Source organism: Corylus avellana, chromosome 3 (genome assembly GCF_965113065.1).
Source record: "Corylus avellana chromosome 3, dhCorAvel1.hap1.2, whole genome shotgun sequence".
Classification (NCBI taxonomy): domain Eukaryota; kingdom Viridiplantae; phylum Streptophyta; class Magnoliopsida; order Fagales; family Betulaceae; genus Corylus; species Corylus avellana.
The window spans coordinates 36,058,538-36,085,696 of NC_142492.1; the positions used below are offsets into that span (position 1 = coordinate 36,058,538).

General features: G+C 35.5%; 4 protein-coding genes and 1 non-coding gene across 7 annotated transcripts; 4 read left to right on the top strand and 1 right to left on the bottom strand.

Moving 5' to 3' along the window:
• Positions 1 to 586: 586 nt before the first annotated feature.
• On the top strand, positions 587 to 7,396 carry LOC132175524 (NAD(P)-binding Rossmann-fold superfamily protein). 2 transcript variants are annotated; one of them, XR_009439435.2, is made up of 15 exons: positions 587 to 803; positions 1,435 to 1,503; positions 1,582 to 1,695; positions 2,790 to 2,918; positions 3,155 to 3,223; positions 4,306 to 4,458; positions 4,564 to 4,600; positions 4,706 to 4,788; positions 5,022 to 5,096; positions 5,468 to 5,542; positions 5,703 to 5,789; positions 5,907 to 6,022; positions 6,305 to 6,351; positions 7,061 to 7,255; positions 7,337 to 7,396. XR_009439435.2 is itself a non-coding variant. In XM_059587494.2 (14 exons), exons 1-14 carry the CDS (start codon positions 714 to 716, stop codon positions 7,198 to 7,200), a joined length of 1,284 nt encoding a protein of 427 aa, XP_059443477.2. In that variant the 5' UTR covers positions 587 to 713; the 3' UTR covers positions 7,201 to 7,396. The 2 variants fall into 2 exon arrangements, 1 of the variants encoding a protein (XP_059443477.2); XM_059587494.2 differs by having other exon boundaries at positions 7,061 to 7,396.
• A 105-nt stretch (positions 7,397 to 7,501) lies between these two features.
• Positions 7,502 to 12,353, bottom strand: LOC132175525 (Cytidine/deoxycytidylate deaminase family protein). Its single transcript, XM_059587495.2, has 9 exons — positions 12,021 to 12,353; positions 11,724 to 11,799; positions 11,381 to 11,420; positions 10,858 to 10,916; positions 10,741 to 10,778; positions 10,404 to 10,467; positions 8,912 to 8,965; positions 7,906 to 8,007; positions 7,502 to 7,719 (listed from the first exon to the last, which is right to left on the bottom strand). The coding sequence occupies exons 1-9, from the start codon at positions 12,203 to 12,205 to the stop codon at positions 7,663 to 7,665; spliced, it is 675 nt and encodes a 224-aa protein (XP_059443478.2). The 5' UTR covers positions 12,206 to 12,353; the 3' UTR covers positions 7,502 to 7,662.
• Positions 12,354 to 12,379: 26 nt separating this feature from the next.
• On the top strand, positions 12,380 to 12,460 carry TRNAL-AAG (transfer RNA leucine (anticodon AAG)). Its single transcript has one exon. It is a non-coding gene; the product is annotated as a tRNA-Leu (tRNA).
• A 3,348-nt stretch (positions 12,461 to 15,808) lies between these two features.
• LOC132176040 (SHOOT GRAVITROPISM-like protein) lies at positions 15,809 to 16,547 on the top strand. The gene has a single exon (XM_059588153.2). The coding sequence runs from the start codon at positions 15,871 to 15,873 to the stop codon at positions 16,387 to 16,389; it is 519 nt and encodes a 172-aa protein (XP_059444136.1). The 5' UTR covers positions 15,809 to 15,870; the 3' UTR covers positions 16,390 to 16,547.
• A 6,404-nt stretch (positions 16,548 to 22,951) lies between these two features.
• LOC132176314 (coiled coil protein) lies at positions 22,952 to 26,878 on the top strand. 2 transcript variants are annotated; one of them, XM_059588483.2, is made up of 7 exons: positions 22,952 to 23,413; positions 23,894 to 24,020; positions 24,154 to 24,481; positions 24,638 to 24,714; positions 25,410 to 25,464; positions 25,718 to 26,142; positions 26,627 to 26,878. In XM_059588483.2, exons 1-7 carry the CDS (start codon positions 23,052 to 23,054, stop codon positions 26,645 to 26,647), a joined length of 1,395 nt encoding a protein of 464 aa, XP_059444466.2. In that variant the 5' UTR covers positions 22,952 to 23,051; the 3' UTR covers positions 26,648 to 26,878. The 2 variants fall into 2 exon arrangements, with proteins under 2 accessions (XP_059444466.2, XP_059444467.2); XM_059588484.2 differs by having other exon boundaries at positions 25,419 to 25,464.
• Positions 26,879 to 27,159: the final 281 nt, after the last annotated feature.

Below are 27,159 nucleotides of genomic sequence, written 5' to 3' on the forward strand. Positions count from 1 at the left end.
AGGACATTGCAAAAGTAGTGATAATTCAAGATGATTAAATGAAGTTTTCCCTTAAATAAACTTTCGATGAGAACAAGTTCAAAAGTAATGTTAGAAGTCACTCTTATGTCTCTCTTCTGTCACTCTAAAAATAATATGGCTTTTAAAATAAGTATTGGACTTATAATTGATCATTATTGAATTTTGATCAAATAGTGATTTTAAAAGCCACCTCATTTATGAAGTGACACAAAAGGAACATAAAAGTGACTTATAGAATTACTCCAAATTCAAACTATTATAGCAGTTGCATCTTCTTATTAAGTTATAATAATACATGTATTTTAAAAAGACTCATTTATTTATTATTTATTATTTATTATTTATATTTTTCTAATCAAAGCCGGAGAGTGAGAAAATGGGAAATTAAAAAGACTCATTTGAACACATGAGACCGGGATAGATATGTATTGGGCCTTACAATAGCCCATTTCATAGTTGGGCTTTCATCTCCAAACCTTACCCAATATCAGAAAGCCTAGCCCGGATAGCTTTATAATGGGCCTTACCAACAAACACTAACCAAAAAAAAAAAAGAAAAAAAAAACACAAGGGGGGAAAAACCTCAAAATGTCTGATGACTGAAAGAATCTCCGTTTGCTTTCGATTTGGCAAAATTCCACAACAAAAAGCGCAAGCAAGGGAACAGCGAGAGAGAGACAAAGTGACAGGCAATGGAGGTAGAACTGAAAGAGTTGCTGCATGATCTCGAATCTCTCAACCAATCGCTCCACGATCCTTCTCATCGTGCTTCAATCGATAAGGTATTTCGGATTCATATACATACGTAAGTACATAATTATGTACAGATGGATGCACGTATGCATGTTTGTGTATGAGAATTTATGAATGTTAGAATTTGTGGACCTTTGTTTGAATCTGGATTTTATGTTTTCAGTCTGACTACTCGAATAAGATAGAATCGGGGCGGATTCGGATTTGAAGTTTAGCTTTGATGGCGTAGAAATCTATGTTCTTATCGTTAATGATACTATTAAGGTGTTAACTGAAAAATTAAGAACATAAAAATTTGGCTAGCTTTGTGAATTTTAGTTCTTAAAATTAAGTCCAATTGATTTGTGATAATAGATCAATGTAGAACTGAAACGGCATTTGTTACCTTTTTTGTGTGCTTATGCTTGGTTGCCGAGAAAATTATGCAATAAGAGAGTAAAAGCTATTGTTTCACGTGTATTACCTTGTGCTGGTTAGGAAAAATATGATGACTTGTTGGTTTGGCTTTCTCGGTTCCAAAAAGATGGGATTGAAGTTCCGGAAATATATATATATATATATAGGGTTATTTTATGGTTCTACTAACAATGTTTTATTTTCTTAACATTTTTTTGTGACGTTTTGAACCTTGCCTATGATTTATATGAATGTGTTTTGTAGCTACGATTGCGTGTAGAACATCTCACAAGTATGGAAAGATCCGGACCTGCTCGGCGTTTAAAAGTCAAGGTATCTGTCTTTTGTGTTTTGCACACTCTTAGTTGATGATTATATTACTGATTCATACATGAATTGTCATGGTGGCAGGATATGAGCGCCGAGGTGGTAGATAGCAATCCCTATAGTAGGCTAATGGCACTTCAGAGGATGGGAATTGTAGAGAACTATGAAAGAATACGGGACTTCTCGGTTGCCATAGTTGTCTGTATTTATCTCCTCTTTCAACGTTTCTTTTGTTGCTATAGAATGGAAGTCTATTGTACAATATTACACATTTTTATGTGATATGCATATGTCGCACATGTGAATTAGTGTTTTAGAAAACTAATTCAAAAATGAATTAGTTTTCTCTCTATACCAACAACCACTTTTTACTTATCAAAAAAAAAAAAAAAAAAAGAAGAAAACTAATTCAAAAATGGGACCACTTTCCCCTCCCCTCAAACCTACAGTTACTTTTGTTGTTTCAGTGCAATAATGTTGGATGTTCTTGATAATTGTTTTTTTTTTTTTTTTTGGATAAGTAATTTTTTGTCCCCAAAGAGAGGGGGAATTGGGGATTTGAACTAGTGACTTTCGCTTTATGAGGCGTGGTCTCCAGCCGATTGAGCTACCTTTTAAGGGCAAATTTTACATTCTTAACACAAAAGAATTGAAAGTTGCATACACTTTCTATCTTTTGACAACTCCTTATGTTTCTCCTTTAGTGATTAGTTATCATGATTTTCTTGCTCTTTTTGTCCTACTTTCTAGGTGGCTTCTCTTGTATACTCTCTGTGTAATTGGGGTCACCTTACGTTTTTAATGATATTTCGATTAATTATAAAAAAAAAAAAAAATTAAAAAAAATTAAAAAAAAAAGAATTGAAAGTTGCAAGTGATTTTTATAATTTTTCAATGCATATGTTTATGTTTTGCTAATATACTCTGGGTTATGAAAGTAATGTGATACGTGTGCATCAAATTGTGGTTCTTTTAGTATTTGAAACTAAATCTCGAAATTGTTACTGCAAACTCCCATCACTTTGTTTGCAGCGAAAGGATGAGGCTACCTCACTGGTAGTGATGGTAGTGTAGCTAAATACTCAGCATGGGCCCACTGGGTGAAATTGTATACTCTGATTTACTGGCATCTTTAGGGTGTTAATAGCAAACCCAAGTCTGGTTGAGTCAAGTTGTTTTTGGTCCTCTTCTGCCATATGTCCAACTTATATATTTATTTGTAATATGTAAAATACTTTACAATCATCAACACCTTCAGTGGGGTTGCACTGATTTTCGTTTATTGATCACAGGGAATAGGTGGTGTAGGAAGTGTTGCAGCTGAGATGCTGACAAGGTGTGGTATAGGTCGCCTTTTGTTATATGATTATGACAAAGTGGAGTTAGCAAACATGAATAGGTTATTCTTTCGCCCGGAACAGGTTTTTGTCCACATAAATCTTATTCTTGATTCTGTGTTTTAAATTTTTATCATATTGTTTCCTCATTTTTGGATATTACATGCTTCAAAAGTCAAGTGACAAAGGTTTTAAACTTCCATCTTCCTAACTGTTATATGGACCAAAGATGATTATATTTTTCTAGCATAAGAAAGTTCTTTTAGTGAAGGAACTCATAATCTTGCAAGTAATGGATGTAATGCAATTTGCCTTTTCAGGCTGGTATGACAAAGACAGATGCTGCTGTGCAGACCCTCTCAGATATAAATCCTGATGTTGTCCTTGAGGTAAACACTTTTATTGGATTTTTATTACTACGTGACTTCATTACATATGTCAAGTTATATTTGAATTCTCTATCTGCATATTTGAGGAATAGTTCATCATTGCTAGCATGGCTGCATGGGATCCTTGAATGAACTTATGGATTCGAACACATCTTTTACAAATGAGAAATGCTACATGTAATCCCAAGTGCCCACTCCCTGACGTGGTAATGAAAATTACCATGAATTTGGATAGATCCAAAATCCAATGGTAATTTTCATTGCCAAGTCAAGGAGTGTACATTTGGACGTGCATGTAGCATTTCTCATTACAAATTGGCCATCCTTAGTCCATATAATTTATTGAAGCTCTTAATTGAAGTTTTATCATGAACTTAGGCTTTGAACTCGTCTGTTACTGGTTGCCCATCCTTAACATGTCATAAATATAAAACCCAATGGTTTGAAGTTGATTAATTTTGGCTAGCTTTCCTAATTTTGATTCACATATGACATGTTAATTTGAAATTGCCATGCTTAGATAGGATAAGTATACAGATGCATAAAACAGTCCTTGAGATTTTGGATTTACGAATTTAGCAAGAGCTTCTATGTAGGAGAATCTACCTAAACACTTCTGCAATGAAGGCACTACACTTTTGCTCTCTTTTTTCTCATACCCTATCCTAAGGTTTAGTCTGGCTTCATCTTTTATGAATAGGCTGTGACCATATATCCATGCTAAATCAAATAATTAGAGACCCTTATCATATCTTACACTTTAACAGCCCCTTTTACAGAAAATTGATGTCAAGTTCATTCTTATTTTCTGTATTTGTTGTTTGATATAATGTATATTGCCATAAAATGATGAGTTTAGCTGGAATAAAAACTCAGAACTTCATAACTTCAATTCTGTTACATATGACAAAGAAGTCATAGGACTTACATGAGGAGACTAGATCAAATTTTGGAGAAGTTAAGAGATGGAAATGTATTTATAATATGTATGGCTGCTCTTGTAGTTTGACACAGTTAAAAAATCTCCTTACCATGTTCTATTAGTGCTTCCCTCATGCTGATCAGTTCATCCTGTGTTTTAGAGCTATACACTGAACATTACAACAGTGCAAGGTTTTGAGACTTTTATGTCAAGTTTGAAAAATAAGTCATTTCGTCCAAGTAAAGAAGGTATTGGAGTGGACCTGGTGTTAAGCTGTGTGGATAATTATGAAGCAAGGATGGTTGTTAATCAGGTAATCAGACTTTAACACAGAGTCTTATTATTGTTTGAAATTCAGAGGTTTCTCTCTCTCTCTCTCTCTCATATTTCATATCTAACTTTTTTATTGGTTATACAGGCTTGCAATGAACTGAGTCAGACATGGATGGAGTCTGGTAAGTAGAATTATGGGCTAATGCAAGATTTGAAGTTTTGTATGTGTAGATGTCCATTGATTTACTTTGTAAGGAAATTTACTTGAAAAACATAAATTTGGCCAGGTGTATCTGAGGATGCTGTTTCAGGTCATATTCAGTTGTTGATACCTGGTGAAACTGCCTGTTTTGCATGTGCACCTCCCCTGGTATGTTCTTTCATTTATCTGAACTTGGATGAGAGTGCAGGGTTCTCAATTTACTATATGAAGATGTCGTTATGTCAAGTATTTCTGTTTGGGTGTTTCAAAATCTGTTTTTATATAGCTGGTGAGTTGGATGTTGAAGGATTCTATTTTGATCATACTTGCTTGTCTACTTTCAATAAAAATAGAAGTCGTATCCTCTATAAATGTAATGTCTTTCTCCTTTTGTTGTTCAGGTAGTAGCATCAGGAGTAGATGAACGTACACTGAAGCGTGAAGGGGTTTGTGCTGCGTCTTTACCTACCACCATGGTACAAGTTATCCTTTTCCCACTATTTACCTATCAAAAAAAAAAAAAAAGTTTTCTTTTCCAACATTCTATCAACTGCACTTCTTGGGTAGCTTAATCCTTTGAATAACATGTTTTCACGTTTAACATGTTTGATGAGCTGGATTGTAATTTTTCTTAATCATAAAATTCATAACATTGTCATTGCATGAAATTGAGCTAATTTGATGGGTTGGATTGATTTCCGTATAATATTATAAGGACACAATAATGACAGTAATTTGTTAGTGGTTGATTGAGTTGTGGACATGCTCTGGACTGTATTGTGTGCTGTGTACGTTATTATTCTTACAGCTGTATTTCCTTTATGGCAAATTTTGTTTGGTTTTGTAGGGAGTTGTTGCTGGGCTTCTTGTCCAGAACACACTTAAATTCTTGCTGAAGTTTGGAAATGTGTCCCCGTACTTGGTAAGTCCTTACATTAACTTCCTCTCTCTCTCTCTATATATATATATATGCTGACTTGCACATAGCAGAGGCAACCTACTGTAGGTTAAGGTCACTACCTACATTTGTTGTAAAATCAGGCAACATACTGATCTCGTGCCTTGGCTTTGCTTGCTTCCAGGGATATAATTCTCTTAAAGACTACTTCCCAACCATGGAAATGAAGCCGAACCCTCAGTGTTCAAATGTAGCTTGTCTAGTACGACAGGTAGCATAATTCAACTTTATTCTACCCATGGTTCGCCAAAGTTCATGTTATGAAACATACACATATCATGTTATAAGTTTCGCTTCTGATGGTGGAAATGATATGTTCTGTTTGCAGCAAGAGTACATTCTTGCAAAGCCAGCTAGGGATGCTGCACTTAAAGCAAAGATGGAAGCTGAATCCTTATCAGTTGAAGAAGGCCCACTTCATGCTGACAATGAATGGAGCATCAGGTGCTTCTCTTGAAATTCGTTTTTGTTTTGTTATAATTATAAATGGTGAAATGTTTCACAGTACTTGTAAGAAAAAGAAAAAAAATGAAGAGTACTGAATTACATAAATTTTAGAGTAAAAGGTTGATGCCTCTTGATGCTGATTATAATTGGGGTCAACGCATATTCTTAATTAAATGCTGAATTGCTGATACCCTTTGCTGGGCTTGTACTAATTACTCTGCCTTTCGTTGATTCTTAGCTGTCAGGTTTAGTGATATCTTTTCTTTGTTGATTTTTCAGTGTCCTAGATGATAATGAGCTGAATAGCATGGATGCAACTAGTTCTGGTAAGTCATCATTTTATGTTTCAACTTATCGAGATAGTCTGTGGTCCATATTTGCTAAGTTGCTATCGAACACTATCCCCTTTTCTTGTGTTGTTTGATTAAAGAAGGCAGGCCTTTCTTTTGCGATACCATTTACTCAATTGTTTAGGGGGGGCCGTGTTGTGCACTAGTGCCAGGAAAGCAGGCATGGCACCGCTTCACAGGTTCTGTAGATTTGCATTATGCTAAAATGCCCAACACACTTTTAACACATTGGGGGGGGGGGGGGGGGGGGGGCCGTGTTGTGCACTAGTGCCAGGAAAGCAGGCATGGCACCGCTTCACAGGTTCTGTAGATTTGCATTATGCTAAAATGCCCAACACACTTTTAACACATTGGTCCCCTAGTTTGGTTTAAGGATCTTATCGCATCTGTGGGGATTCAGTCCACAGCTGATAATCCCTTGGTATATATCCCGCTTTATCTCCTAACTTTTTATGTTGCATCTATCTCTGCTCATTTTGTCGTTTGTTTTATCCGATATTAGCTATTCTTTTCTTTGATCTGCAGACATGAAAAAGGGGATTTTTTTTCCTTCTTTTTTTTTGACAAAAGACCTTGAGCCTTGAATTTTGGCGGGATTCAGATATTATGTCATGCTAGCAACCAACTAAAGCCTGCTTGTTCGTTTTTGTCTGATTTTTTTCTCTAACGTGGGCTTTCACTTCAGATGCTCTTCCAGAAGGTCTTGTTCGCGAGTTCCCAAGTGCAGACGAGCCTCAGAGAATGGTGCCTCATGACGCACCACTTGTTTCTATTGATGATCTAGACGACCTTCGGAGGCAACTTGATGCTCTTAATTCTACTTAACGTTCACCAACAGCTCTCCCCTCCCCAAAAAAACTAATTCCTTAGCAAGTCAAAGGTATTTATTGCCTCCATTGTTCTAACAACCCTTTGGGGGTGTCGGGGAAATAGTACTGATACTATTACCATTTGAGATAAGTGTTGTAGGTCATGTCCTACGCTGTGGGCTATGTTTAAATTTTTGTACTAGGCTTGGACTGGGAGCTCAAAAGCCTGGCCTGGAATACGCTCCAAGATTTCTGGAGGAAAAGAGAGATGATTTAGGGTTTTTGGGATTTCATATGACTTCATCAAATACAGGATATTGAAGCAAAATCCAATTTGTAGCAATCACAACCACTCAAGAACGAAGAATTAATAAAATACATGTTGGTCCAGCCAGCAACAAGCTTAGTTGATCAGTTTACTAACATGCAATACAAATAATTATCAGGTTTGACTAAAATATTGAATGAAGACTGAAATCTAGGGCTCCTCAAACTTGATTAAAATTTGATTCATCTGCGGTTGATGTTTCCTGACCTGCAACTCGGAAAAGAGTTTCATATTAAAAGCTTTGTTAGGGAAAGACAATACAACTATATCCCCAACTCCAAGCCACTTTGCACTTTTAGACATGGCATACATGTACAAAAATCTGTCTTATGAGGTCTCAATGTAACTGAGTCTAATTACTTGACAGATTCAGAAGAAAACAGGAAGGCTTACTTTTACACCGGCCATTGATAGTAGTTTGTGAGATGCAACATATATAATGTCTGAATCACTTAACCTCTTCTCCACAAAATATATAACTTCGGATACACCCGCCTGTGAAAAAGAAGAAAGATGAATTAGACCTATTAAACAGTTAACTATGAAAAGTGGGAGCAGAAGGGAATGAAACATATGCAGAAAATCAGTATATGCTAAGGCAGATTTCAATACTTAAGAAACAAGTATCGTGTAAGAAGGCTAAGACCTACATGAGATCACTAGTGGGGATGCATATTTTGCAAAGACGTTTGTGAGAGGATAAAGTGTTCTTCCAAATTAAGTTGAAAGAATTTTCTCCATCTCAATCTATAAAATTATCATGTTTAAAACGCATGTGAGCATTATTAAAAATATGCATGAGAATCATATACTCCATTAAAAATAGATATGATTTCAAAAAGACTAATACTATAAACCACACTTTTATCCCATTCTGCCAATATATATATATATTCAAGAACTGATTAGCATTATCACATTACTAAGGTGAGATGGTGTAAAAATAAAAATGTGATTTCTAACATTACTCTTTTTAATAATGCATGTGATTCTCACTTGCATTTTGGACATATGTAAGTTTAATAGAATGGATTAAAAGAAATGCATTTTGGACACATGTTAATTTAATAAACCGGGTGTTTGGAGGATATCACTATTTTAAGTAATCTATAAAAAAAAATTTAGTGAAACCATACAACCTACAAGGGTAGTTTCAACATCTAGAATATTGGCTTGTCACTAGATAGTGCTAGTTAACTTTCAACACAACCCTTCTTATCAGGCTTGTATGTAGAAATGACGGTCATTTGTTTGATTAATGTTTGACAAAAAGGGGGAGGGGGTGTTTCGTTGTGAAATTCATGGATGAAGAAACAAAATGTAGTTGGGGGTGGGGGGCATTTCATATCTCAAGTGATCATTTTGTTATACAGACAGAACGGGAACATTAAAACCAGACCTGAATAATTATCTTGGCACATTCATTGCAAGGAAACATTGTCACGTAAAGCCTCTGCAACATCATAAAGAGACAAAACAGTCTTCCAGTATCATTAGTTCTCATATTCTAACAAAGTAGCTGGATCGTGAAAAAAATTTGGAAGCATCATTGACAATATTTACGTTTTTTACTCCCCTTTTAATTTCAACTTCAAATAAAGAAAATTCAAGATGTGTACCCACCTATCCTGCATACCTGAGGCTGCCTAGGGCTGACAATTTTGACACGACCCGCGAACCCGACACGAACACAACATGAAGTTAACAGGTATTGAGTTTGGGCTTATCGAGTTCGGGTCTTAATCGGGTCTATCCGATTAAGACATGATTAAATTCGTGTCTGGCGGGTCGACCCGCTAGACACGTTTAATAAATGGGTCTGGCGGGTCAATCAGGTCTGGCGGGTCTCGAGTGACCTGCTAGACCCATTTAATTTTTTATTATTTTTATTATTATTATTATTATTTTTTTATAAAAAAACCTATGTCTAAGTTCTAACTAAGTTAACCCTAACACTTACTGACTCACTCACGGCTTCATTTCACTCTTCACTTCACGACTTCACAGTTTTCACTTCACTGGCCTATTCCTTGTTTTTCCGTTACTTTTTCTATGTGGGTCTATATATTAAAACATTATCTTTTAAATCATTATTTATATATTAAAACATTCTCTTTTAAAATTTTTTATTCTTCTTGGATGGTTAGGATAAATTTGACTAGTTCTTTGGCCTAAGAGATCCCTTTATTAAATTATTTTTTCCAATTTTGATTAAGGTTTTTTTTTTTAAAAAAAAAAAAAAAAAAAAAAAAAAACGGGTCGGGTTGTGTCTGCCCGATATGACCCGGTTATGCTAAACGGGTTAAGCGGGTCGTGTCAGGTTACCCGGATATTTTTCGTGTTATAATCGTGTCAAACCCGCTAACCCGTTTAGCTAAACGGGTCGTGTTCGTGTTTCAGGTAATCGGGTCGCGTGTCTTAACAGGTCCTAATCGGGTCTACCCGATTACCCGTTTTGCCAGCCCTAAGGCTGCCTAAAGTCGGTGGGCTCTGCAACCTGGTTGCGGGGCTCACCTACCCTGCACACCTTAGGCTGGCTAGGGCATGGATAGAAATTTTCAACAATTTTGTTGCACGAATTGTTAGCAATTCAAGCAGTAAATGTAAAAGTCCCTAAGAAACCCACTTGCCTGAGCAAATCTCAAGCATCTTACTCTGTTGTTCAGACAGGTGAGTCCTATAAGAATTCTCTTACATTTGTTGTCTGAATTGCCCCCCTCTAACAATCTAAGCAACAAATTGCTAGGAATCCAAATCCATGGGGCAGGTGAGGTTTGATTGAAATTCAGACAACCTAATTTCAGGGAATTCTAATCCATACTGGAGGAATAAAACATGATAAAAATAAAGGATTCAAAGAAACCGAAATATGGACAATGTGTGAAACAAACCTGACCAGCAGCAGAAGCGTGATTTGTGTTTAGGATAGCATTGACTTCAGCATGACAAACATAACTGCAGTAGAAAATTTAGAATGTAAAGAGCAACAAAGGGATGAAAAAAAGTTAATCTAAACTAAGATACATAATAACTTGGTAAAGATTTTAGCCAAGTATCAAGCATTTGCATATATGATCTCATAATGGTGGGAACACTATATTTGATGAATGCAACAGAGAACATCAAACATCTATTGTGGATCACAATAAACTTGGGAACAAACCTATGTATTTAACAAAACAATAAGTTTCGAAAGAAGGGAGGAGCTTATGAGATCACAAGACTTACGGATACTTTGTCTCTAAAGGATCCCCGCTTTTGGATTTCTGGAACATAAGAGGAGGCAGATTTACTACTAGCTATTCCTTAATAATAAGAGAAATTTATTTGTTATAAAATGCTGACCTTTGCCCAAGGAAGCTTGTCATCAGAACAGCCTCTTGGAAATCCATTATAGCCAATGCCTAAACAAAGAAATAGACCATGAAACTCTCATACAACATGCAATATATGATTTTCCCCGTAATTGTCAAACTCAAAAATAGCAGAAGCCATAAAGACAAAATGGGCAGCTTGATGGTGTTCCTGTAAATTGTTGAAGTTGACCGAGATGAATACGTTACCACATCATTTAAAAATTTTAACTGACGTGGCATCATATATATAAAATAAAATCTTAACTATAAAATGACTCTTCTCTATTTCACTTGAAAGTGAGAAGTTCCTTGTCCCCCTCCCCCAACTGTGTCCGAGAAAAAGTTGGTCCCATCAACAATGTCCTACTCCAAATACTGGAGTTTGCTAAAACGATCAATGTTTTTATTCTTTTTCTTTTGGAATCTTAAATGCCTTTCCTTCATGGCATATGTAAACAAGACACTCATAAAATACTTCAGACCTCACGTTGGATACCATTTTTTGAACTTACCGAGAATAACACCATTTTGACTCACTAAGCATGCACCCACCTGCATCACCAAATATGAAACTCCCATTGGCTCGGATTCAACAGGTAAATTTGCAAAACACCCACATCAGATGCAGAATCATGCATTTCAAAACACAAATAAAGCATTTTAGCCATGTCAAGCACCTCCTGCAGTATTTTTGTTCACAAACATAATAAAAACGTAGTGCCTAAAATTCTGTGTATTAGGATTGTGAAGATAAAGTAAGTGGGAGGGATAAATTTTCTTCCAAATTGAGTTGGAGAAATTTCTTGAAAACTGAATCTATTAAAATGACGTGTTTAAAATGCATATGATTTTCACCTGCCTGTTAGGGTCTTTGGATCTTTCAGCTGATAAAAATGCAATTGCCATAAAATAATCATCCCATGACAAATATCTGCATCCAAAATTCACATAAACGAATAAAAAAACCCTATCTTTTTTAAAAAAAAAAAACAAAAAAAGAGGCAAAAATCAAAGTAATTCATAACAAAATACGGTAGAGGAAATTCATTCATGTACACCTTGAACCCTAACAATGTCCATCCATCCAATAGCTTAATCTGTTACTGAAACAGAACAAACTAAGAGACTAATAATCAGAACTTATATACTGACCCGGTGCGCTTGGAGGGATCGAAGGGGCTCCGAGAAGAGCGGTTCTGGGAGACGACGCCGTTCTGCGAGGGATTGGTATGGGTAAAGTGCTTCTTAGGGCTGAGGAAGAAGCGGAAAGCGAGGGCGGATGCTAAAGCGCCGAAAACTGTGGCCGTGGAGACCAGAGCGAGCTCGCGAGAGTTCATGGAGTTCGATCGCGAAGGGAATGGGTGACTGACAGTCACTTTCCCGAGAAAATTTTGTTTGACTGGCTCGGGGGCTGAGAAAAAAGTAGCGGGAAAGCTAAAGTGGAAAATTGGACATTCAAGATCGCGCGCGCTAGGAAAATTAATTACGGCATGAATTTCCTCCGCATTCGTGTGGAGATGGCCGAGTTGGTCTAAGGCGCCAGATTAAGGTTCTGGTCCGAAAGGGCGTGGGTTCAAATCCCACTCTCCACAATTTTCTCCTTCTAAATCTAACTTATTTTTTTAATAAAAAATTTGGACTATTTCCTGATTTAGGCAGTCATTTAAGGGCTATACTAATATCACGTGGGTTTGTTTCGCAAAGGAGTGAACCGACTGGACCCAAAACTCCAAAATTTTTATTGTCAAAATCAACCCTTAACATTCTTACTTTATATATCACATCAATCACTTTTTATTACTATTCAAATAAAAAAATCAATACAAAACAAATTTTTTCACTTTTTTATACAAAACATTCTTACTTTTTTTTTTTTTCACATCAATCAAATCTATTACAGTTCCGGTCCACTTCCTAAAGCCACTCATTTGCCAAACATAGCCTTAGAGAAAATGCACCATATATAATTTAACAGATAATAAAACCTACCAAATAGTTGTTTGCAATCCCTTTTTAATGGGAAAACTTTGCTATTTCATTTATCAAAGTGGTTTTTTTTTTTTTTGGCTAACTTGATTAGTATGAAAGTGACAAAGCATTCAAGCTTTTATTTTTTTAATCAATTCAAAGGAAAGTGAATGGGAAGATTACATGAACTAAAATACAAATAAGGAGCCGACAAACCTAACAAAAAACTCAAAACAACTAAAAACAATCTAAAAACAACTAATTATTTTTTTTAAACAAAAAAAAAATAGTTAATGTTTTGACTCTTTTAATAAAATGAAGAAATTAAGAAGAGGTTTATCAAACAAGGTCTCCAGGGGAGGAATTCAATTTGAATTTTATTTATGTTTCCCAAGAGATAAGATGGAATAATACAATGTACACAATATATTGTCCGTGCAGTTTGTCTTCTACCTTCACAATCACATCACAATAATCGGAAAAATATACTGCTCTACTTCAAAATTTAATGAGTTTGTACTCCAACCTTAACAAAAAGGCATTATTTGAAAAGACAAGCACCTGTGCATGCCAAAATTACATGGCATTTTATACATATATAGCTTAGAAAAATTGTATTGAGATCCCTTAATTTTATTTTTTTAAAAGGATTACAGGACTTGTAATTGGCAACAGAAGTGATTAAAACCAACATCCTAAAGATAAAAGAAAAAAAAAAAAAAAAAAAAAAACAACAACAACAAAATTAAGGTTACCTTCTCATAGCGAGGGGATGGTTAATTGTGTACTCACTCTCAAAGCAGTGTTAGAGGTAGTCCAGCCATCTCCGACAAAAAAAAAAAGAAAAAAAAAAAGAGAAGAAGCTTTTTAGGTGGTCCAAACACCCCTCACCTTAAAAGGCCAGAGTGGTTAATTAGCTTTGGATGGTCGTTCGAGGGTGGTCCAACCACCTTACCCATTCTTCTCTCAAAACAAAATTATGCTTTGAAAGTTGTCAAATTACTCTAAAATGACTGATAAGGTGTCCCAACCACTCTAAAACCGTATTTTTTTGTCTCTCTTTTTTATGCACACTTACATGTATCATTCCCTATTGTTCATTACAAATGAACAATCTAGACTGAAAGAATTGCATAGAAACTCAATCTTGCTTTGAATTCAGCATTCTTATAATTTCTTGCTGTCTTCATTTAATCCATTTAGCAATTACATATTATAAAAAAAAAAATGAGGATTCAAAAGTGCAAGAAATTCGTGTGGTTGAATTCAACATCATTTTTACTAAGAATATCAAAGTAATTAAGCCGGGTTTTGTGTGTTTCATACAAGATGGTAGTGTCAAAACTTTTTGTGATACTATGATGAGCAATATTGCTGTGTTATATATGCATCATCATAATCTACATTAATTACAGAAATGCAATGCTATGATGAGCAAAATTCAAGATACGTCAGAATTACATTTCCATTTCAAAGACAACGTACGGTTTTGAATGAAAATTGAAATGATTCTCATGAAATAATGAAACTAACAAATGGTCATTAATTAATTAATAGAGATGAAAGCAAGAAAAACATTTAAATTAAATATTTTATATATATATATAAGGCTTAATTAGTGATTGAGAGGGTTTAAAGTAATAAAATGAAGGGTGGTGATTGAAGGGAATCGACCAAATCTGATATACATCTGAGTGCATGCACAAACAGATAAATCTGCTAAAAACTTTCGACCCACATGATGTGAGACGCAGAAAGGTCTCGTAAAAAAGGACCCCACAGATGAAGGGTCCAAGTTGGCTGCAGAGGCAGTAACCCACAATCATGGTCAGCCTCACTAGTGTGACCATACCACGTGCCGACCTGCCTGTAGCATGGGCTGCTCAAGAGAAAGCGAGAGGCTTTTTCGTACTGGGGGCCGACAACCTAGGCCTACCATAAAGCTATTAACCCCTCCCCAAAGGAGGATAAAAATGCCCTTAACCACATAAAGTTATAAACCCTCCACGCACGTGCGACTGTAATTATTACACACCCACACCTATCCATCCTCCCAAATCCAATCTCATCTCCCCCCAAAAAGAAAAAGTCAAGTAAATTTATAAACAAAGTAAAAAAAGAGAAACAAACACAAAAAACCCACTCATAACCTAATAACGTGATCCGTTATGTTATATATGTTCCCCCCACTTTTCTATAACGGAATTTCACATCTGTTCATATCTTCAAATCCAGGTGTTTACCAAAATCTCCTTTATATATATTAGAGTACTATTGTTAACTCTTTACAATTATATATTATATTTATCTTATAATGGTTGCTTATTCAAAACACATTACGTCAATCAAAATTAAAAAAAGTGTGATAATTAAGTAAGTATGAAGGGTTGCATTATTCTCCTGCTTAATTTTATTGTTTTAGTTAGGGGTAAATAATAAATGTATGAAGTCTTTAACGTAAAATTTTGATATTTTTTCATATGAAATATATATATATAATATATTATTTAGTCTAAAAGTTTTAATTTTTTAAGTGAGATTTTGATATAACATGTAAATAAATTATAATCCAAAAGTTAAAATATATAAATTTAGACAAATAATGTTTGTAATTATAATAGACGACCTATTTTATCACACCGCACATGCCAGTGATAAAGTCAGCTATTAATTAATTAAAAAAATAATTTAACATTTTTACTTAATCATTTAGTCAATTATGAACGGTAGTTTAGTATGCTAGAGAGCAACAATTTGGCCTAAAACTCAATTATTATATTTAAAGTTGAATTTCAAGAGATCGAGAGAATAAAGATGGATAAGGGTAGGCAGTTATATATATATATTACGGGTTTAATTTAAGGTGTACGTTTAAGTCATTTTACATGGGAACCACGGGCATAGAAGTAAATTGGACATGTTAAGCTTTGTTTATATATAGCCACAAGTTTTTGCCACCCCCACAAGGCCAAACTCCCTCACCACCACCTTAGCGATCATTTCCTCTGTACTTTGCAGCCTTTTTTTGCTTTCAATGGAAGAGGAAGATCATCAAAAGGAGTTGCAGCTACTCCCTACTTCGCACTCCGTACCTTCTTCATCACACAAGCCATCTCGGCCGTCGGCTTCTTCTTCTCTAAGGTATCGGTCAACGATGTCTGATTCCTTTGCAGGCCCAGCGCTAGACCTACAGCTGTCAATCAGCGTAAGGCCAATCGAGCCGGCTTCGGACTGCGTTCTAGCCGGACCCATTTGCGGTTACGATGACGTCAAGTCCGAGTCGAGCTGCGTCGAGGCGTTGAAATGGCAGGCGGCGGAGCAGATTCGGCTGGCGGCGATGGAGAAGGCGTATGCAGAGCGGGTGAGGGAGCTGACGAGGAGAGAAATGGAGTTGGCGCAGACGGAGTTTGCACGTGCAAGGCACATGTGGGAGAGGGCTAGGGAAGAGGTGGAGAAGGCTGAGAGAATGAAGGAGAGGGCGACCCGCCAGATAGATTCCACGTGCATGGAGATTACTTGCCAGTCTTGCAGGCAAAGGTTCCGCAGGCCTTAATTCTCAATACAATAGAATTGAGTGTTCAAATGTTTTCAAGGTGATGTGTATGCAAAATCTGGGTTAAATTGGGTTTCTGCAATTTGCTTTGACACAAAATAAATGTATAAAAGATAATTAAAGCACACAATAAAAGTGGCTGGATGAGGACTTCGCGATGCCCCCCCTTTTTTAATCTTTATTTTTATTTTTTATTTTTTAATTTTTATTATCGTGATTTGTATGCTGAATAATTAACACAATGATCATCTTTTTATATGGCCCAGGGGGTGAATATATAAATGTCGCCACTAGTTTTAAATTCAAGTTTCCACATGCAGTTTAGGAAGTCATACTCTTTATGTATTTAATTAGAATTTGTATGTAGCTTAGCTGATGCTTGAAGACTTGTTTTTGTCTTTGTCATTGAGATAAACATCAGCTTTATCTCAAAGCAGAAGTCTTAGCTTTTGAATAACTGATGATTTAATTAAAGCAAAGTTCAACAAGTTCTTTTAGAAGAAGTGATTAATTAAGGGGAAAAAAAGAAGAAGAAGAAAAAGCCATTTCATCATCTTGGGTCTTGATGACAGGCACTCAAAAAAGCCATTTCAGTTGATCATTTCATGATACCGTTTAGCAGCCTGAGTCATTGATAATTGTGTTCTAGCTAGTTTCCTTTTCACCTTTCATGTGTTTTTTAATCATATGATCTTATTGGCGAGATTAACAAAACTGCAGGTGCAACAGATCTGCAGTAAATCAATTTAATAGCCTGCAGGCTACCCAGTACCCGGAGTGAATCAACCTACTAGATTTTCGTCAGAATATCTCGAAAACATGCTAGCACATGAAGCTTGAATGGATTTCGGATAATCGGAAGCATATAGGTTTTTGAGAAAGTCTAGGTACTTGCATATTAAACAACAATTATACACGAATTAAGAAATGTAAGAAGATCAATTTCATTGAATTGTTAAGATACTGCAAGATTAAGTGGATCACTACACAGTTTTAGGTCTTTAATCATTTGATTGCTTGGGACTTCTGTGGAGATATATATATATATACGACACAAAAAAGAGTTTAGATGAGAGGATTGAAAAGGAAAAAGAAGGGAATTAGGTGTGTTAAAAGAAAGAAATCATCACATATCCGAATTAAACATGATTAAGATGTGATGATGATATGATTAAAAGAGGTGGCCGGGAAAGTGTAGGCTAGGCTGACGATCGACGAGAGTGCTTTAAACAAGTCAAACCTGATGGAAGCAGGGTCAAGTTCGGAACCTTGATGTTGATAGAAAGGCAAATGAATCAGAACAAAAAGCGAGTAAAATTCAGCAAGAAGAAGACAGGATAGCTGTATCCACTTGTATGCAACTTCTTAACTTTTGCTCATAAGAACCCGAACACCCACTATCCATGTCTGGGATCCAACACAAAAGAAACATTTTTGGATAGGATGGCTCTACTGACTATACTAAAAGCATCAATCAGAACAGTGAGTGCAGTGCTCCTTTTCAAGATGTCGCGGCAATATTGGCATTAGCTTCATTTGTCAGCAACCTAGCTCCAAACATATTACTCAAATACAGTTAATCACTCAAGACTGATCAAGAGATCAGTGGCTTCAATAATACACTTGATTCTTTGATGAGATCATGACATTATTAATTATGTAGTGGGGGCAAATGATCATAAAGTTTCAACATATATTAGGTCCTTTTCTGAAAAGTACATTTGGAACAGCTAGGAAAGCATGGGGAGGAAAATAAAAAAGACGATCCAATTTAATATTATAGCCCTAGCTATATATACTTAATTAATGTGGTTGCCGGAATCTTCGTTCTTTTTAACTGCCAAACCTAATTAAGGATTATAAGATCAGTACCAAAATGTTTCACCTCCTAACCACTTGTTTCTTGCTTTCCCCAACAACTGCTGTCTGCTACTAACATTACTTCAAAAAGACGTTCAGATCACCGCAAATTCACTTCACTACTTGTTTAACGCTTGTAATTTCAACAAGTTCGATCAATCCCTTCGTTTTACCTTTTGATAAATGTGGTCCATTTTTTTGCAGGGTGTAAGCATTAGGATTAATTGATATACCCCATATCCACCTGGCCAACCTAGGTTGAGAATGCGGGCCCAGGAGCTCACGGTTGTGCCGAAGTAGTCAAGCCCAAACCACAAACCCTAATTGAGCCATGCTTGGCCAAAGCCGTACTCCACTATAAGGAGACACCTGACTAACACCGTACCTAACTAGCGAAAAGACACGAATTCAATGCCATACTTGGCCAGGGTCTTACATATATACCTTATCAGTGGGCAACGCCTAATTAAGATTGTATACTTGTTAGTAAGCACTCCGCTTAAAGAATGTTATATATGCAACCAATTCTAGTACACACATTACAATTTGCATTACAATTCTTGTAATTTTCAGTACTCTCTAATTAGCGATCCAATCTTACTAACTTAAGTATAAGATATTTTCTTTGTTGGTATTCTCGGCAAGTCTCCAACCATTCTCTCTCCTTTAAGTGTCCATTGTTCGAGATTGACATAGCAATATTCATTACATATCCTAGTCAACCGCATGTTACTGTTAGCTTTAAACTTTACTTTTTTGGGATCAAAATCTTCAAAAAGATAAAATGAAGAAAACGATTTCTCAGAAAATGAGTGCAGCAGTACTTGTCCTAATTAAAGGAAACCTAGCTAACTGTCTACATGATGCTCTACACTGAAAAGCTGGATGCCATTGATAGAAACTTACACGTACGTTTGGACTGCTGGAAGCTTAACAGAAAATGCTTAGTGGTGAGTTCCAATGGCATGGACTCTCACAACACCGCCAGATATTAATCTAGTTCGTGATCAGCCGTACTCCGACATATGACCACTTGCATTACAGACCCCTTGTCTTTTATCTTTTATTTTGTTACAATCATAGAAATGCAAGAATCATCAATTATTTCGGAAAGTTGAAGAGCGGGATAAAGATGTAGGACATGCTCCCCGAGTTATCAAAGTTGTCATTATGACAAAACCTTAAACTTTGTCTTTTTTCACACTGTCCGCATTCGATTGTCAAGTGATACTGTTTGCATTCTCATTTGAATAAATTGTAGAGAAGAGTTAGAACTTAGAAGTAAATTTTGAGTGCAAACAAGCGTATGAGACTGTTAATATATATATATATATATATATATATATATATATATAACTCATCATGACTTTTCTCAAGTTACCTTAATTAAACTGTTGTCGACAAACAAATCTTTGCCAAATTCAGTGGTTATGCGTAGGGACATCAATGCACTACTCCTCTAGGTAGCTGAGTGTTTACGTTTTTAAAAGCTTAAGCGGATAAGAAGATGTAAATTTAATCACTTAATCATTAGTTTAATATTTTTTCTCACCTGTGGGCTTAAACTCTCTTTTAATAGGTGATGCCCAACACGTGAAATATTTAATTTAAATAAGAGGTGATTTGACGGAGTCAAGGTTCGATGATCTCATGACCTTTGGCTTTGATACCATGTTAAACTACTACTTATATCCCAAAAGGTTAACCTAATAGAAATAGATGAATTTAATCACTATTTTAACACGAGGTATTTGCAAAGATCATTGACAAAAAATAAGCACAAGAACTTGTCGGAGCGGGCTAGCGAAAAATAGCTCTGATGTTTAAGTTAATATGATTAATGAGGAAAATAGTTGAGAGAACGAAAGATATAGGAGACGAAAATCCTCCTTTTACTTGCTGTCAGCTGTCTTTTATAGTCAGCTTTTGTAGCCATACATCACTCTCTAGGGGCCCTGACTCATGCAACTCACAATTTTCTACTGGCCGGGATCATGAGAATCAATGTTGATCATGTACTAAGATTGAGATGGGATCCGATGTGGTGCTTTGTGGTTGTATATTTTGGGTCTATCGGAAGATAGGCCGGGTATTCGGGCAATTAGGCCTAACAAAAGTTTAAACTAATAAAAAATAGTAAATTTAACTATTTAATTTATATTTTAAGACAATGCATTTTACTTTTTCTATCTACTACTTACATGGGCAGTGGCATGTGAGGATTCACAAAGTTCAGCTCTGATGATATATACTACTTGCTGAACAGGAAATGTATATTTTCTTTTAAGTAATAATTTTTTTTTGGTCATATCTTTCTAGGTACAAAAGAAAGAAAGATATTGAATGATTGAGATTGTTGGATCAAACCATTTCTAAACCAATCAAAAGAAAAAGTCTGCTGACTTTTGAAGCCAGGAAACTTCAGATCATGGTGGGACTAAACTCTTTCTGTCACACCATGTGAGAATCATGTGAATCACATTATATAGTAGTACCACTGGCTGGGTTAGCTAGCAGACGTTGCCCTTATAAGTGGGTGCTCTGTGTTCTCGTAAAATACTAAAAGGATTAAAGGAGATCCATATCGTACAGATTTCATATATCATTTGACATCAACATATAAGGAAGCCTAGCTATGCCGAAGCATTCCCACGTTCTTGGCCTACTGCTTATTACCATTGTACCATCTGAAAATAAAGATTAATAGGCAGATCATAGACATTGCGAAATATTTACCACTAAAAAAGATAGTGATGGGATTAATCTTCCTATATGTTTATTAATTCCTACCATTCATATCTCCGAGGCGAATGATCCCTTCTGCCTTGTGATTTTTGCAAGTCAAACGTTTATATTAAACAAAATTGTAGAAAGTGTCTGTTTAGGAGTGTGTTTGAAAAAAAACAATGACCGACCCATTACTTGAAAAGCGGTTAGCGGTTAATGACCCGCCTTCAATAACCGCATAACATCTAGTTATTGAGGTAGCAGTTACTTAAAAATGATAACCGTATAAACTAGTTGCGGTTACATGCAATTGATCAATTAATGATGGTTAGGTTTCAGCCATAAAAAAGAATGATGTATAATATTGTTGCTCCTCAATTCCCATCAATCTTTAAGATTTGACGGTAGCATGATCATATATTAGGGATAGGGTAAATTGAGAAAATTAGAATATGCATCATAATCTGAAACTTGGGACAAATGAATGAAGAATTGGCGTTCACAACTTAATGCTCGTTCAAGGATTCATGAAGAAATTCTTGAAAACTAATTAACTTTTTGTTTTGGTTGAAGTCTTAAAATATGATTTTGGTTATTAATTTGCTGGTTTTATAATTTAGTCAATTATGGTGTTGTGCGTTTTTTAGAAATTCTCACATTAATCAGCTAGGTATGTAGTTTTGTATGGATTTATCCACTGATTGGACCTCCTGACCTAATAGTTTAGTCTTTTATGTACTTAAATATGGTCTCATTTGTTTGTTAGCCAGTAATTTATAATTTATGATGCTTTAAGCTGTTTCATGTTACATTTACTCCTTGACATTGTTCTTTAAGAAAATTGCTATTTATCCAATTGATAGTAAATACTCCATTTTCAACCGTGTTCCTAAACTATCCTATTGGCTATGTTTGTTAGGGTATTTGGGTAGGTGTTTTTCATTTTTTGAAAAAATGTTTTAATCTGAGATAAATGTGAAAATTAGTTTCTATTGGGTCTATATTTGAGAAACTGAATTATGTGGTTTACACATGTTATTTTGGAAAAGCACAAACAAATATAGAGTCTGAGATAAATGTGAAAATTAGTTTCTATTGGGTCTATATTTGAGAAACTGAATTATGTGGTTTACACATGTTATTTTGGAAAAGCACAAACAAATATAGAGTTAATTTTATACTTATATATATATATATATATATATATATATATATAAAGGTGGCCGCGTAGCTAGGGTTGACAACTTTTGACACAACCCAAGAATCTGACATTAAATTAAAAGGGTTATGGTTGAAGAGTTTGACCCGTTTAATTAAATGGTTTGGGTTATGGTTGACTTATATAGTCCATCTTACACCCATGCCTTCACATGATCTGAACTTGATACACAATATAATGGTTAGCAATTTTTGACATGACTTACAAACTTGACACTAACCCAGTACAAAATTAGAGGGTTATGATTGAAGGGTTTGGCCCGTTTAATTAAATGAGTTGAATTAAGATTGACCTATATAATCTTATATTCATGCATTGATATGATCCAAACCCGGCACGCGAACAGGAATTGTGCGCGACCCCTCTCCTCCACTTAGGGTGGCTATGCGGTCCCTTTTTTATTTTTTTAAATAATAAATTAGCTGTTAACACTATAAAAGTTAAACCCATGTTTTGTCAAAATATTCCTAAAAAGAGATGTAAAAAGCTTTATAAAGGAAGAATAAGTTAGCAAACATAAGCCTTGGTGTTTTACAATTCATACTTTTTCGTACTTTATATAATTTTTGTTTAAAATGAAATAATTAAAATATAATAATATTAAATTCATAATTTTTTTTTTTAAAAATAGTTAATTTTATTTTTAAAAAATATACATAATACAACAAAGTTATAGATATATTTTTATTTTTCGCAAATAAAATTATAGATATTTGAGACGTGATCTTTTGTACCCGGTTCGTGAATAGCCCGCGAAGCGACCCGCTTCTCTTTCCCTTCTTCTTCTTCAAAAATTTTCTTAAACTTTCTCGAATTTCCCATCTCTTCGGAGAGAGTGCGTTTCGTCGGTACGATAATGGAGGAAAACACACAGACTCAGAAGCCACACCCTGATCCGAACCCTAAAACCAATACCGCGAAATATAATAGTGAAAATAACAACTACAGTAAGAAGCAGAAGACGAAGAAGAAGAAGAGCGACTACGAGTTCTGCAAGGTGTGCAATTTGAACCACAACCAGGGCGAGCGCCACAAGTACTTCCCGAGCCACAAGAGCTCCCTCTCGAACTTCCTCTCTCGGTTCCACGCCAAGCTCTCGGACATTCGTTTCTTCCTCAAGAACCCTAGCCCTCTCCGGCCCGAGCTCGCCTCTCGCCACCGCCTCTGGTGCGTCTTCTGCGACTTCGACATCGACGAGCTCGGTAGCTCCTTCGCCTGGTAACCGCATTCTATGTAGCCGATCTTTTTGAGTTATCTTGTTTAATTTCTGAGAAAACGCGAGGAGCGAGGAACAAAGAGAAGATAGTTAAATTTTTTGAAATTCTATGCTTAAATGTTTTGTTGAGTTCCAAAATTAATGAAAAATTTAAGGAAGACTAGTAACACGTTTTCTTTTTCCAGAATATAGCAACAATATACTCAACACTTGTATTGGAGCTTTTGATTTTTTTGAGGTTCTTTTAGGGTCCGTTTGGTATTGTGGTTTCAAAACTTGGGGGTTTTAGAAATTGCGATTTCAAAAAGCAGTTTATAAAAAAGCGATTTTTAAAATCGCAATTAATAGCGAAGAATCTGAGACTTATAGAATTCTCGTTGAATTATATTGATTTTTAGAGCAACCAAACTGTTGAATATGGTTTAAGAGCTCTGCTAGGATGAGTTTCTTTTTTAATTACATGCTTCGTATTCTGTGAACAGTTATAATGCGATTAATCATCTAGCTAGTGCGGATCATCTGAAGAATTTGAAGCATTGTCTGTGGAAATATGGTGGTGGGATGGATCGCTTGGATACTTTTAGGATTTCAGAACCTGATGTAGCTAAGGTACTTGTTATAGCATTTATAATCAAAGGTTATTGAATATTTCATTTCCATGGGATTTCAGATTCATAGCATTCAATAATATGGTGGTTGAGTAATCAAAGAAAGAAACCTAATACTCGTTTCATGACTGCAGTGGGAGGAAAAGTGCAAATCTTTGGAGAGCAATGCTGTATCATCGAGTGAAGGACCTATTGGGCCAGTATTTGCACCTTTGAATGATATCCACAATGAACTCAACTATGGAAATATAGATAGTTTTGAAAATAGTAGTATCCAATCTGTTAAATCAAGTCTTTCAAATGGTGTTATGCCTTTACATTATTATACGAATGAGTATCAGGTATCCCATTCAGGACTCTCTGAAGTCGCAAATTTTTGCACATTTGCCCATGATGTTAGCTCTTCTTTACCAGCAGAGACATGCTCTGGTACAAATTTATGTGACTTGAAGGATTTGCAAGGTATGTATATTCTATTTATATTTCATATTACCTCTTTTTACTTTTTTAATTATTTATTAATTCAAGTTATTTGGTTTATGTTATGGTGGACTTTCCTCTCACGAATGAGAACGCTTATGGTAGTTTTATCTGCTATGTGCTTACATTATGACCCAGTTTGCAGGGATAGCCAACATCCTCTCCCTTTTAACAGTACAAGATGCTCAGCTGATGGCTATTTCAGTAATGAAAGGGTAAGTTCTGTCATCTGCACCGAGATTAAATGTCATTGTCACATACCTATGCTGGATATTGTAGGGTAGTCCATTCCATAGAAATGAACAAACGAAATGTTTGATAAAGTTAAGGAAAACATTTTGATTGAAGATGGCAGTAGCATCTACTTAGTTATTTTTTAGAGGAGACTATCCACTACTGGATTAATTTTCAAAGAGAAATAATTACCATCTGTACATGGGAGTAATATCTTTCTCGTTTATTTATGCAACTAATTGATGTTTTTGTACCATTCGCTTATTATAATCTTTGTTGGGTTCTTCTTGTATTAACAGTATTTTATGCTCAACAAAAGTTTTGCTAACAATAGGGCTAGTCATTTGATCCAATTATTGTGATAAACTAAGCTCTTAATGATGAAAATCCAAATATCAGCATGCCGTAGGGCTGGGTGGCTCTACATACTGCTTGTATGTTCAGGTATAAGCTTTATATTACGTTTTGGTAGTCTTCTGGTAGCCCCATGTTTGGCATGATCACTAGTGTTGATTTTTTTCATAATTTATTTGTATTTTATACTAATGTTCCAACAGTGAAAATTTGACAGTCACGTCTTTCATGGCCTCCCTGTAGATCCATTCCTTTGTTTTGTTGTTTTGCACATTCATATGTACTTACAATACCTTCAAACATTTAATGTGTTTGGATATAGATGTACCAGGTGCATGAGGATGAAGGAATTGTAAAAGGAGAGAGCATTTCTCAGGGTATCAATCTTTGTCAATTTTTTTTTTTTTTTCCTTCTTCTCATTATTTTTTTTCTTCATGCATCTGTTACCTAGATCCCATATGAATTCATCATTTGAGCGGCATGTGTTCTTAGGATTGACATTGTTTGCAGTAAATTCACATATAGATCTTGATTAGCTTAGTGCACAAGGAGTTTGGTGGAGCAGTGCTTTATTTTGTACTGTCCTCATCTTGTGATTTTTTTTTTTTTTTTTTTTTTCCCCTCTTTAGGTTTGCAAAATCTCACCCGAGTTTCTACCTCCAACCCCGAAGAGGCTAGAGGCAATGTGCATTCTGGAGCACCACCTCCATGGTTCGAAGCAACTAAAGGAAGTCAGATCAATGTTCAGCTAACACCAGCTACAGGAAACCTCGTGTTTCCTAATAAGTCAGGGAAATCCAAAAATTTGAACCCGAAACGAGTTGGAGCTGCTTGGGCAGAAAAGAGAAAGATTGAGCTGGAGATGGAGAAGAGGGGAGAGATTGTCAAGGACGATTGCACTGCTAATTGGCTTCCTAACTTTGGTAGAGTTTGGCAATCTGGTAGCCGGAAAGAATCTAGAAAAGAATTTGAGATGGAGAAACAAAAATTTCCCGAGCTTGAAAGTAAATCTGAGATGCCAGTTAAGATACAACCATACATCAGTAAGCGAATGGTGAGCTCCACATTCTCAAATATGACATTGTAGGTTTTAAAATTCTTTAGGCTGTTAATACTCTAGTTTGTGTATATATGTGTGAGTGCATCTTAGGGTTCGTTTGGATTTGCGGTTTCAAAAATTTGAAAATGCAGATTTTTTTATGTTTTCAAATCACCATTATTTTTAAAACACACTTTCTGTGATTGACTTGCAAAATCGCTTGGCCAAACGGACTCTTGGTGTATACAGCTCATAGATATGGTTTGATAAATGCATGTTGCTTCTGGAGTGGACTAGAACTGATGTGCAGCTCTAGCATTAATTGTTTCAAACTTACATTAGAGTATGTTGCATGTAGTTTGGGTGATTTTATGCATATAATAATGGAAGCAGTTCCTTACCGAAAATAATAATAATGAGAACAGTTACACGATAGTTTGTGTTTTATGAATGGATTTCCCAAGGCTTATGCTTTTCTCTTCTCTGGTCATCCTTGCAGCGAAGAGAAGCAGCTGAATGATTATTTCGGAGATAAAAATGCTCAGTATTGATCTTCCTGGTGGCTCTCTTGTTAGAGAATCTCTATGTATATATCTTATTAATTCCTGTCCCATGCTGAGTTTTGATTAAATGGAGCCAGAGTCTCATCGGAAAGGGGGGAAGCAGTTTTGGTGCAATGCAGCCCAAAAAGGGTTTTGTAGATTCATAGGCTATTGTATATTAAAAAAAAAAAAAAAAAAAAAAAAAAGAAGAAGGAAGTTTGTTGTCATATGAGAAGTCTTGCACAAGATTAATGATAGAAATTACATTTTTTATTTTGCAATGTAAGATTCAGCAAGCCAAAAATGTAATTTTAAAGTCTAAACTAGGATTTTAAAGACAAAATCATAATTTTACCAAATTTTTTAAAAAATCCAGTTTCTAATCAAATTGCACGTTTTGAAATTACAAGGTCAAAACATGGTTTTTAAAAACACAGTTAAACATTTGGTGAAATTGTGATTTATCCTTTAAAATCGTATGTTTTTTAAA